Below are 14,175 nucleotides of genomic sequence, written 5' to 3' on the forward strand. Positions count from 1 at the left end.
TTGGACAAGCTTTACCATTCAATGTGATAAATTTAGGCCACTGAATCCAGGCAGGTTGGAAAAGACAATGGGTCACATTCACCAAATGTTCTTAAAAATACATTTCTTCATAAAAAACACTAATGCAGTTTTCACACAGATTTGGCTATTCACCACTGTTTTCTTATTTATGATTTGTTCTTAGGTAAGAACAGAGTCCACGCACACTAAAGAGTGAAAAAAACAATTCTGCAGTTTAAGAACACATGATGAAACAAACTAATGTAAACTTTTTCTTTGGACCGTTTTCAATAACAAATTTAAAAAAGGATGATGTTGGTAAATAATGCCCAGTGACTTTGTCACCAGATTAGATTAACCCTTTAAACCATTCACAGTAGCGCGGTCTGAAGTATAGCTGCATGCATGCCCCTCTTGGTACAGCATTTATGGCTCTTTCCAGCTACTGCCATGTTCTAAGTAGCACCAAAGTAGCCTTTATCAAGTTTTATCATTTACAAGCAAAACATGCTGATGCATGGAATACCCATAATAACCGTAATGTTAGCATTGGAGGACACTTTCTGCAGACTACGTAGGACAGCGCTTACGAGACAACTACAGATAAATCAACAAACAGAAAAATAAACACAACAGTAAAATGTAAAGCTCCAGTTCACCTCGAAACAAGATGTACCACAGCAGTATGAAAGCGAGAGGTATGAGACAAAAGAACAAATAAGGACAGATAGTGGAGTGCAAGTGAGTGTGTCCAAAACAGAAAGTAAAGGAACGGAAGCATTACAGAAAGGGCACAAAGAGAATTTAGTACCTCTGACAGATGATCTAGCCCTCATGACTATGTTGCCATAGTCAATTACTGAGTGAACTACCAAAGAGAGTGTGTGTGGGGATCCATGCTCACTTTGGTACTATGAGAAGCAATGAAGTAGCTGGACACTCAAACACGCAGAGGTTAGAGTGTCTTTCCTGGCCTTGTCAGAAAGAGGAAATAGGATTTTGCTTTATTGCTGTCCAAGTCCGCACACTATAATGGCTTTTTACCCCATGCCATCGCACAGCTCAGTTCCACTATATCAGTAGACATGAACCAGGATTTAGATAATCGCAGTTGACTCAAATACAACCCCAGCACACCAGAGCCGGGATGGCCTTCAGCCATGCTGAATAGAGAGCCTTAATGGCTGACAGATTCCAAATTCAGGTTGGGGAAGTAGGGAAATGTGGCTTATTTGATATAGAATTTGAGTCATTGATGTGTGAACATAAACTGCCCTGATGACACTGCTGTTAACAGTTCCTAAATGTAATGCAATGTAGTCGTAATCAAATGGGTTTCATTGGAGAAAGTAATTGGCTCACCCAAGCACTTGTAAGGGACCACAGTGTGTGCATGGCCCTTGCACTGCTTCTTCTCTTTTTTGCACCAGTTCTCGATTTTGATTGGTTGGTTGGCCTCCACCACATTTGTAATTTGCAGTTCAGGGTACATCTGTGTGTGTGAGAGAGAGAGAGAGAGAGAGAGAGAGAGAGAGAGAGAGAGAGAGAGAGAGAGATTTTAGCACCAACAGCACTCAGTGATATGTGCCTTATAATCTCTAGACACCATCTGCTCAGGCATGAAACAGCAAGTCCTCAATAAAAAAAAAATCTAAAAATGTACATGGAGGGCCTCCTAGGGATTTCATGCAGCACACTTTTGTGACAGATAACAGTAATATGTGTAATGTATTACAAGACACTTAATTTAATATGAAAGGAAGAGAAGGACAGAGAACAAGAAGAGAAGAGAAGAGAAGAGAAGAGAAGAGAAGAGAAGAGAAGAGAAGAGAAGAGAAGAGAAGAGAAGAGAGACAGACAGACAGAGATATGGAAGGGCACAGAAGCACAGAATTTATCTGACTTTATCTAACTTGAGAGACGCATGCTTCACAGGGCATGATAATAACTAACTAAATTTGGACAAGAACCCTGTGCAGGTCAAAACATCTCTTCCCCTGATGGAAAGCCTCAGCTGTTTCTATAAACACGCATAAGTCAAGGTTAATGGGCATTTTGAATAATTTTGTGGTCAAGTACTCACTAACATTTTGCCATGTGTAAAAATATACATTGTCCATAATCTACAGTACTAAATTAATAAGAAAAACAGTGCTATGCTTTCTTTTCTTTGAAATATGGCAAGATATAGAGCTGCTACAATAACCTACTCTAAAAACAGAACATGTTAAATCGTAAATCTTAATTAGAAAGTAGTTGCCTGCTTTCCATGCTGCGATAACAATGAGCCTTTTGCAACAACATGTAATCAAATAGAAAGAAAAACATAATTAGTGACATTCACTGCTTTTAGTGTTTAAAAGTTATTCAAGTTTTTGATTATTTAATGTTGATCTCAGGTGCCAGTGGTTCATATTTTAAGCAGTGGGAAAAACACCTCTTTCTTTATGTAGGTCTGTTTTTGTTGCAACAACATTTTGACAATCCCTTGCCCTATACATAGGCAATAAATGGATATAAATATAAAAATAAATAAGTAATTTTAGTTGGTCACTTCTCAGTGGAATTATCTCCTTCCTCTAAAGACAATTGGTTGTGTTGTGTGACAAAAGCAATACCCCAAGAACACTGGTTTATGAAATAACACTAATGGCAGCTCAGCAACACCGCCACACCATGTCTTCAATTCTAACAGAGATTAAAGTGAGATATGTAATGGGATTTTTTTTTTCATATTTGGTCTCAGGCAAATTTATTTGTGAATTTTTGAATAGTATTTTACTAGTTGAGTAGGTGGTTGTGTAATAACTACTTAATTGATAGATTAGTCAGACGCATCACTTTTTCATGCCTCCACTCAATGATATAGCAGCATTCATATGCACTAATACTATGTCTTACCTCCTGACAGTAACGCAGCACTCCTTCCTTGGTCTCTGTGCAAGTGTTGGTTCCTGAAGGGTCTGGCTCCCAGCGACCCGTCTGGATGTTCACATGCATGTTGAGCTTCCCGCAAAACATGGCCACCTGAGGCTCAGCCACGGCAAAGCCCGTCCCTGCATTGGCTGCTAACGCCTGCAGAGGATGAGAGAATGAGGTATAGAGAAAGGAAATATGCAAAAATGGGTTAAAATATGTTAATGTCTTCTTTGTAGTTAAAGCTCAATCCTAACAGCCCTTCAAGCTCCCAACCCACAATCTAAGTACTGAGTAACTGACTACAAACTAGAGATGGTACAATGCCCTTTTTTCTTTTCCAATATGGTTGTTAAAACCCTGAGTATCGGCTAATACATGTCTGATATATATATATATATATATATATATATATATATATATATATATATTTTTTTTTTTTTTTGCTTTTAAAGGTTTTTTTAAAGCTTTAAAATGATCTAGTTTTAAATTAAGACAGGGATGTGTCAATATGGGAATTGTGGTCTTACTTTTTATGTCAATCTGCCAAAAATTGATATTAATGCTGGCACACTAACATGAATAAAATTTAATATTGGGAAAATATCTACTCAGAGAAATGTAACATTTGTTATATGAATAAAAATGCAGCACAATAAATCAAATGCAGACATTTTAATATGTTAGCCCAGCATTGCCTAAATATTATGCTTCGCAGAGTAGAATAAAACACGTCAAATATCAGTTCGAAATATCAGCCAAATCTAAGCATCCATCCAATACCAATTCTTTTTAAGCAATTATCTGCCAATAGTGACATGATTCTGCTGTTATTATGCATCCTTATTTCAGGCAACACACTCAAGATCAGCATCTAAAAGTAGGCCGTCATGCATAAAGTACTGAATAAATATATATGTCCAGGCTAGATTTGTTACAGGATGAGATTTTTTGTTTGTTTGTTTTTTCAAACTATGATACACATACACACAAACATAATTTGTGCATTCACTTAAACATTGCATTTTATGCATATACATGATATGATTTTTTTAATGTGTATGAATCGGTATAAGCATTAGTAGATGTGCATGACAGATATCATACATTGCCATTTACAACTACAATATCAATGCATATAAATATTCTACTTAGAAAATAAGGAAGGAGCCAGGAGGCTCCAAATGGCTGCCACAATTGCAAGCAAGAGAAAGAGGCAAAGAAACCAAAAAAAAAAGAGTTTTTATGAAGCTTGAGATGATGAAACCAACAAAAAGAACCAGTAGTGCCACATTTTAATATACTATCAAAACTATGAATACAGACATCTTCTTGAAGTGCGGACTAGTAACAACTGGACTAGTAACATTCTCTAATAATATGAAATATGCAGCTGGTCAGCGTTCTTCAAGTACTGTCCATATCCACAATATGTTTGGAAAATACTGTGATGCCCTGTGACATAATTTATCACAGTTCGACGAATATGACATTATATTGCTCACCTTTAACCATTACAGTTAGTGTGTGTATTGAGTGTGTGTCCTTCCAACACTGCCATGCCTCTCGACACATGCCAAATGTCCTGTTTGAGAAGAAAATTCTCGAGGCACAGACTAAAATGGTCGCCAGGTTGCGTATGCATCAACTTCTTTTGATGAGACTGGCTAATGATTCCTTCTTGAATCGGCTGAGCAATTCACTTCAGCAGCAGTGCTGGGAATAAAACATGCCATTACTTTTAATAAGCATGCTGATTGGGGATTTTAGACACTTAGGGAATCAGAAGTACTTTGTCACTAATTTTATCTGTATGATCTATTCTTCCTATTTTCCCTCAAATAGTTAATACTGGGGAGGGTTTATGTTGAATTACTGCACATTTCTTTGTACCAAAGCTTACCATCACAGAAAAGAGGAATTTAGAAGAGTTTCTTATTTCATGTCACAAATACAGTACAAAGGAAAATCTGCCCATCCTCCCACCTGTTCCCTGTTTTTCCTGTAGATAAGGCATTATCATAACCAACTCTTCCTTTTTGCATGAAACAGGAAGCAGCTCCACCCAGTCCTTCATTAAGCCTGAACACAAGCATGGACCAAGAGGAAAGTTCAAAGGCAAAGACAGACATGCACTGCGAGATCCAAACCCAGCAATGCTGATGTTGCTTATCAGTGTAATCAGACAGCAATTAGATGAGTACATAATAAGCTTGCGATGCCTTTCTCAGTACGCACAAAAACAACTCAGAAGGTTAGGTCAGGGTCAGACTTGCACACCGTGCTCAGCAGTGGGGTGGAAAATAAACATACCTCAACTCTCCCACCAGCTCATTCTGTTAAAAATGTATCACATGAATTCACTCAGTGTATACAATGTCAGGATATATTATGCATATGAATGACATTTCAATAGGCATTTTCAATAGATACAGCAATGGCTAGTATAAAATCTGAATTTAATTAATTCTGTGTTACATACTTTATTTTTTTGTCTGTTTTGAAAACCCTTATCATCTTTAACCTATATAGAGTGGAGTCTAAAAGTCTGCAATTACATAAAACATCTGAGACATTTTAAATTTAAACCTGGAAATAAATAACAGCAGATTGTAGGATTCTGAAAAATTTGAAACAGAAAAATGATGGCAACTGAAGGAAAATACTCAATATTCTGCACTACTTCAATGTTACTTGATAATGATATTTTTGGGGTTTTATCTCTTCCATTCAGGCACATGTTCAGATGAATCTAGGATGGATATGATCAACTCATCAGAGGCTTTTGAAGAAAGTTTGGAGTTTATGCCAGCTTGAGCGCAATTTAAAGCAACAGAACAGGGACATGCCTATTATAATAAAAGGTGATTTATGCCAACTAAGATATATCAGAATGCCATATTATGTTGATAAGAATGTAGTAGTATTAACTGGTAGACCAGAAAATCTTACCTAAATTGTGTGACTGTATTATCTAAGAAAACACAAAGATAACGTTAACATTAAAGCATCTGGATAGTACTGGGGCAAAAAAATGGATCAGGACCCTAATGGATCCTAAATACTATAACTCCTTAACCTTATGAAATAGTTTCCCCCTTTCAATTATATAAGCAATCATTTATTTATTTATTTATTAAAATCAAGAGCATTTTGTAGATAAGCTGTTTTCCTAAAGACTTTCCTGAACAAATACAAAAACCCAAACACACACATACAGCGTAGTTTGGCAACTGGTGCAGACACCACAATTCCAAGGGGAGTGGGTGGTTTGGATTGAGATGTAACACCCACCAGGCTTGTTACCCACAGCAACAAAGTGAGGCTGATCAGGTGGGTGTTGGGACACAGCCCAGAGCTGCCACCCTCACCAACATGCAGCCACACAGAAAGAGGAGAATAAGGACAACAAAGGGAAAAAAAAATACATAAACAGCACAGGAATGATCTCTCGCTCGCTCTCGCTCTCTCGCTCCCTCGCTCCCTCGCTCTCTCGCTCTCTCGCTCTCTCTCGCTCTCTCTCGCTCGCTCTCTCTCGCTCGCTCTCTCTCGCTCTCTCTCGCTCTCTCTCTCTCGCTCGCTCTCTCTCTCTCGCTCGCTCTCGCTCGCTCTCGCTCGCTCGCTCTCTCTCTCTCGCTCTCGCTCGCTCGCTCTCTCTCTCTCGCTCTCGCTCGCTCGCTCTCTCTCTCTCTCTCTCTCGCTCTCGCCCATTTTAAAGCACTACTCTTTCATTACATCTTGTCTCTCTTTCTCTTTCATATAATCGCTGTTACTCTTGCTCCTACTCTTTTTGCTACAGACTTCTGTTTTCCTCTTCTGAGCCTTTGATGAGTGCAGAACATTAGAGAGAAGACAGAGAGAAAAGGAGATACAGCAAGAGAGCATGAGAGTGAGAGCAAAAGACAGAGAAAGAAAGAACAAAAGGAGAGGCAGAAAAAGGTTGTTATATATTAAAATTTTACATAAAATTAAAAAGACTACATTGCGTGAATGAATGAATACAGGTAAACACAGGTATGCTTTATATTTTACATCCATACATGAATAGAACAGAATAGAAAAACGGAAAGGATGTAAGTGCCTTGACAAAATTAACCAACTGGCCATAAGCAGAGAAGTGGAACAGGAGAAAAAAGGGTAAAAAATAGACAGAAAGAAAGAGGAGGCCTCTGGCAAAGAACACTGAGAGAAAACCTCTCTCTCTCTCCAGGATGTTAAGCCTGGTCTTTATTCTGTAAGTGCATCAGCAGTGGTAAGTGGATGAGGCAGAGGGGCAGGACATCTCAACAGCACCTAAACCCCAAGACAGACACACCCACACACACATACACGAACAGGAGAAGGCTCTAGGGATGAAAGATGAAGTCTTAGTGTGAGTAAATGTACCTGAGGGAGATGTGTGAAGAACTAGGAAAAGCTCTGTATGTAATTTGTGTGTGTGCCTATCAAAATGTTTGGAGGACAAAAGAACAGAAGCCATGTCCCCAAACACACAAAAACGTGCATGCATGTACGTACACACGCATGCTTAGTGTTTCAGGGAAAGAGGAAAAGAGGCAGAGTCAGTGTTCTGGAATGAATCACTAGGGACATTTATGAACTATCTGTTGCCTAGCAAGCATTCCAAAGAAAGAACGTATTTGTGCAATTTCTGGATGAAAAAGTCTGGTATTTGTACCAAAAAACATGGATGTACAACTTTTATGACCAACAAATTAGTTCTGACTTTTTAAAGAACATTTATAGTTATGTTTTTTTTTCCTTAAGCCTAAAAGAACAAAACCTGTATCCTGACCCCATATAAAAACAACTGGTGTGTGTTCATGTGAATCAGAAGGATTAGGACAGTGGCCCCACTAGTGGTCACACAGGAACAATGAAGTCTGTGTGTTGCAGCGTTCGCCTGACCGAACATCACTCCAACAAACCTGACCTTCTGCAACATACTCACACTCTTACTCTGTCATTCTCTCAGCACTCTTGCTCTCTCAAACACTCACTAAAGGTAGTTAGTCAAAAAAGTAATCATTTCTGTACTTCTGTGTTACCCTTTCACATCAGTTCCATCTAGTAAATGCAAGGGAAAACCATTTTTTTTTCAGTACTTTTCCAGGACTTCACAGCCAGAAATAGAACCAACAATCCCCAGTGACGGTAAAAACTTATTTAATGGCAGTTAAAATAAATAAATATATAAAAACCTTGCTCATCTATTGATTTATTTAGTGTAACTCTGAACTTTACATTTTGGGTATTGCAATATCCTACATTAATATTGCTGTGGCATTCAAGCGATGATTGATTAGTGTTTATGGGCCTAAAGTGTGCCAAGAAAACATTCCTCACACCATTACACCACCTCTACCAGCCTGGATTTGCAACACAAGGTTTCATGGATCCAAGTTTCATGGATTCATACTGTTGATGTCAAAATTCTGAACCTACCATCTGAGTGCCTCAGCTAATGCAGTGATGGATAGATTAATCAGACCAGGCTACATTGTTCCAGTCTTTGGCTCCCTAGTTTGGGTTAGCTTTCTGGTCTTGGCTTACATAAGTGGAATCCAACATGATTTTCTGCTGTTGTAGCCAATCTGCCTAAAAGTTTCACATGTTGTGCATTCTAAGATGCTTTTCTGCTCACCACAGTTGTACAGAATGGTTATCTGAGTTATAATAGCCATTCTTTCAGCTCGAACAAGTCTGTCCAGTCTCTCTTGACCTCTCTCACGAACACAGCTATTGGATCCACAGAACTGTTGCTTACAGGATGTTTTTATGGCACCATTCTGAGTAAACTCTGTTGTGCTTGAAAATCCCAGGAGATCAGCAATTATTGAAATGCTCAATCCACCCAGTCTGTCCCCAGCAATCATGCCAGAGTCATGATGAATGATTAATAATATGAATATTACCTGAAGCAACTGGCACATATCTGCAAGTACTGCACTGCTGCCACATGACTGGCTGGTTAGATAATTGTATGAATAAGTAGGTATACAGGTGTTCCTAATAAAGAGCTCGGTGAGTATAAGTTTTAAACTATGCTAATGTAATTTATAAACAAACACTAGAAAGTAGTCAGTATAAACAATCCAAAACCAGCTGCTTCAAAATAAAAATCTTCAAGAATGAAATTGTAAAACTTAAAGTTATTTCTGATTGACAATTAAGGTTCCATTTTATCCATTAATCTCATATTAGCATGACTAGATACTTTAACAGACTGTTCAATGAATTTATGAGCATTTCCACATTTGCACTGTGCTAGTCACATTCACAGTCAAAATCAAGTTGTTGAAAGCATGTCCTGGCAAATTATGTACAAGGGTAGGAAGGTATAATCTATATAGAGGAAATATATGCTTTAAAGGTATCACACATAATTAATATTGCACTGCCAGAGACATACAAGTAATGCAAATAAAATAATTGTTAAGTCAGTAACTGTCAGTGCTCAAGAATTATCCGCAATGTGTTACACTACTTTGTTACAGGAAAAAGTAAATCACATTACTGTAACACATTATACTATACCATGTTACTCCAACACTGTCACCTACGTTGTTTCATTTTCACAACTCACACTTCTGTTTGCTCACACACCATACACCCCCTCTCGCCCTCCTTTCCAAAACACACCAGCAGCAAGGTTAAACATGGACAACTGACTTCCCCTCGTCACAAATACAGGAGCTTCTCACAGACCACAGAAGTGAATAGGAAGAATGAAAATAGCTGTCCCAGTCTGAGGGAATTTTATAAAGCTGCCAGTGTGATTTCCTCCCCACATTCTGCAGCACTGCTGTTGAATTCTCACAGAGTTGCCAAACAAAACGCACACTCTGATGAGAATGGAGGCTGCATGCAAAATGTCCGCTCTGAGTCACAGAGAGAAACAGAGAGATATAAAGCTTACACAGTTACTGTTGTTACAACTGTTAGATAACCATTCTTTTTTCCTTCTGCCTTTTAATTTTCTCTACAAGTAGTTACTTTTTCTAAGGATTCACAGATATGGGAACTGTGGGCTATTTTTTTTATGTACCTATCTCCTGATGCTGTTATATAAACATTTATAAAATTTAGAAACTTGTATTATAGAAAAATATAATGTAATTTCTAGAGGCTTACAAGTGCAGTGTAGCAAAGAAAATGCAGTCAACTTAACTCAGAAACTCAGGGCCGTCTATTTGTTCTTCTATACAAAAGTATGTCATCAAACATTGGTTTGAAACACCCATCAAAATTACCTGCCTATATGATTCTGATGTCATCTGGCATCCCTAACTTGTGTACTGAATTTTAGTGAATGTTTTAATAAATAATCAATATTTAATTAATCTGCTACTTTTGCCCTGCTTATGCTTTTCTATTACAGATGACATGGTACCACTTTTTTTCTTTCCAAGTACCAATACTGACATTGAAACTTTGAGAATTGCCTGATACAGATGTTTACAGAGCTAATTTTTTAAATGAAAAACAATTTTCCCTAAGTGAGTCCTAAGTGATTTTCAATGAAAGCACATCATCTAATGAGCATCTAAAACTAGGCTATCATGCTGAAATCCTACTACTCCACAGTAAGAAACAGACAGCTTATAACACATCACACAGCTGGAGTTTTTGCCATTTCACACTATATTTGTTACAGGAATAAATCAGATTAATCCTTTTTTCACTCTTTTAGCATTTTCTGCATATATCAGCCTGATACATATACCTGGTAGATTGGTGCATTCTCGTCTTTCTGGTGGAAGGAGGTAGAAAGGGAGTGTAAACAAGATGTTGAAAGTAGTCCTCAGGGAAACATGGTGATGGGTTTTTGTCATTGTTTGCTTTGTAATTTAGACAAAGTGGGGGGAGTGGAGGGGCATCTTGCAGTTGTCAAATAAAAATCACACATCAAACAAATGTTTGTTTGCGTGTCTGAACAGAGCGCCATGTGTCTCACTCTGAGTTTACATAGTAGAGAGGATCTGGCAACTTTCAGTCACCCCACATCAAACAAAAGCTTCCAGTATTGTAAACCATAAAAGAACAAAGACATGATACACATGCATTGCACATATATATCACAAATTATTAGTGACTGAACAAATTCTCATATTGAAAAGAACTTTTCAAGAGAAGGAAAACACATTCAAACCAGATCATGGCATTTTCAAATTATGTAAAAACGCATTCAATAAATGCATACAAAGTTCCTAACGTTATTTCATTCTAATGCACAGTTCCTCACATGCTATATCGAACTGTCAGATTTGCATATTTTTACTTTTTTCATCCATCTGAAACTCCCAGCCACCGTCTACATTGTGTGAACATTTCATAATGAACACATGATTAGAAAGGGTGAAAAATAAAATCTAACTAGTATAACTTAAAAGCAGGGTGCCCCAACTTCTTGTCTGAGCAGGCCAAACTGCCATGTTTGTGATTGCCAAAACAGAAACACAATATAGAAATAAAAAATTAGGCCGTTTTCAAATCAAGTTTGTATTAATATATGCTCTCTTATCTTGGGTGGGCCAAATTAACTCCTCACAGGCCAAATCTGGCCTGCGGGCCACACCTTTAGCAGCCTAGGTTAAAGGAAGAGATCAAATTTACACTATTTTTCCATTTGCCTCAGATGTAGTTGATCAGCTAAAACATGTTTGGTATCCAAACACATTTGCTTCTTTTGTTTAGTGCTGGGTCCACAAGCCTAACACTGATAAACACTAGGGGGCAAAAACCACCCAAATAGCCTAAACTGTTTCCATACTCATACACTAGAGTTGGTTCATGAATAAAGATCCTATTGTCTTAAAATGGTGCCCCCAACATTTCTACTGCCTACTCTGCCCTAAATGGTGCCTTAGTATTACATTTTATTAATTAATTCCTATTATTAATCAAAGTAGTATTGGTAAAAAAAAAAATCATATTATTATTTTTTTATATTATTAATATTATTTTATATTACCATTTTGTTCATTTTCTTAATAAACAGTTCAAGTCATACTTTTCCAAAACCACAACAACAATCTTAAGAGTTAGATGTGGTTGGAGTGTGTTGTGTGTTTTGGGGCCTCAGATTTTCACTTCTAAACTATAGAACCAAAATTTGGATACCAAATACCTGTTGGCTGACTGCAAATTGGCTTTTTCACCAAATTGTTCCTTCAGCTTAATTTTTTTTGGTGTTTACACTCTTTTACACAGTTCCTCACAAACTATATCACAATGCATGATTTGCCTATATTTATCTATACATTTCTTCCATTCATTTGAAAATGTCAGCTGCTTTGTACATTGTGTGAACATTGCATAATAAATTAATCAGCTGAAATGATCCAAAATTACTTCTATGTACAATAACTTGCATATAGATAAAGTTTTTGTTGGAGAAGTGATGACATTCACATAACACATAAATCTCTTAAGCACTGACACTGACATACAAATTCATTCGCACACAGACTCACTTGGCTTGCTATTCTCATCCAAATAAGGGTCAGCTATTACACGGCCCACCTGATGGTGCTTGGCACCATCACAGTGAGGCTAATCCTCTATGAGTGTGTGTGTGTGGCCTGAAGTCTTCCACTTAAACTCTGAGATCTACACAGCAGGCTTCACAGCCACACACATGCACACAGTAGCTATGATGCTAGCATCCCATAAACACCAGCACAGACATGTCACACCCAATGCAGGCAAACAAATACTGTAATTTTTCTCCTTAACCATCTCTTTCCTTTTCTCCTTCACTCTCTCTCTCTCTGATGCTTCTAAAATGGACGATTACTCATGTGATCATGTTCACGGAGATTAAAACTAGACCAAGCAAAAAGGTATTAGGACACTGTACACAGACTTCACAGTAACTTAGTGAGCTGCAGACTAGCTATAAATCACATTCTCTGTCTCTCATGGTGACTTTAACAACAGGCTATTTGACAGGAGAGCATGGCGAGGCAGAGATTGTGTGTTTTATTATGCGAGCAATGAAAAGCCACAATACTAAACTGGCTCCCCATAATACAGGCAATGGATACAGGCACAAGAAAAAAGTACAGCAGAATATAGAGGAGAAACACAGTAAACATTTGTGCCAGGATCTGAGGGCTCCCAAAATCCTTACAATCCATGTGACCCAGGGAAAGAATGCCTTGTTAGAGCTAAGCCCCCATAATCCAACCAGCACCTTCGCCACTATCCTGTTTTGCCTATATATGCGAGTAGGAGCTTGCTTAGACCCATTTATTTGTTTTTTATATGTAACATGACTTGGATCCCACATATAGAAGCACTGTTAAAATGCAATATCATACTGTGTTTCAAATCATTTGTCAAAAAAATCTTTGTATCACATGACATTTAAGTCTGCAATGAAACAGTTAGTAAACTTATAATGAGCCATTTGAGGGCTGGTATTTAGGCAATCTTATGTAGTACTGTAAATGTTTACACAAACCTCATTTCCAGAAAGGAAACTTACTAATATTTTATGTATTTGTAACTGTTCTTTCAAAATAATCAGATGCACACAGTATGACTTATATTAGAGTTAAACCTGAAGGGAAAAATATTTTAAAAATGCAACGCATCAATACTAACATATAAAGCCCGGGACTATATATATATATATATATATATATATATATATATATATATATATATATATACACATACATACATATATACAGATACATATATATATATATATATATATATATATATATATATATATATATATATATATATATATATATATATACATATTACCCAAGACTACTCCTGCACCTGTAAAATATACATGCAATTATCTACATATAATAAGACTTTTCTATGTCTAGTCCTAACCCAAATTCTAACCCTAACCTTAATAACAAAAAAGAAATTTCAGTTAAAAAAATAAAAAAATAAACATGGAGCTTTTGTGAAAAGGATTTTACAGTCAGAACTCTTTTGTTCATTGTAGTTTCCTTGTTTTCTCTTAGGCTTTTTTGCTTTTTTCTTTTTTAAAAAGTCAGGACGTTTTTGGGCCTGAAAATGTAATATATCACTTGGTTGATAACATCAAAAAACAAAACTGATGACCAACATTATCGATTTGGGGAAAAAAAAAAATCACTGGAAATGCACTAAAAACCACAGCAATACAGACTAAATTTTAAAAGACAAAAAACAAAGAAGGGAACTAATCAAAAATAAGAAAAACAAGAACACATTGCCATAAATGCAAAGGACTGCTCTTAAGAAGAA

The 14,175-nt window shown here is 37.0% G+C and overlaps 1 protein-coding gene across 5 annotated transcripts in view; it reads right to left on the reverse strand.

Moving 5' to 3' along the window:
* aplp2 (amyloid beta (A4) precursor-like protein 2) overlaps positions 1 to 14,175 on the reverse strand; it is a 95,635-nt gene that overhangs the window by 45,672 nt on the left and 35,788 nt on the right. For all 5 annotated transcript variants that reach the window (XM_017722559.2, XM_017722560.1, XM_037539709.1 and 2 more), the window contains exons 2-3: positions 2,902 to 3,075; positions 1,363 to 1,492 (exon numbers count right to left, since the gene is read on the reverse strand). In XM_017722559.2, the coding sequence (XP_017578048.1) occupies positions 1,363 to 1,492; positions 2,902 to 3,075 (304 nt within the window). The remainder of the gene's footprint in view (positions 1 to 1,362; positions 1,493 to 2,901; positions 3,076 to 14,175) is intronic.

Source organism: Pygocentrus nattereri, chromosome 7, assembly GCF_015220715.1.
Source record: "Pygocentrus nattereri isolate fPygNat1 chromosome 7, fPygNat1.pri, whole genome shotgun sequence".
NCBI classification, from domain to species: Eukaryota; Metazoa; Chordata; class Actinopteri; order Characiformes; family Serrasalmidae; genus Pygocentrus; species Pygocentrus nattereri.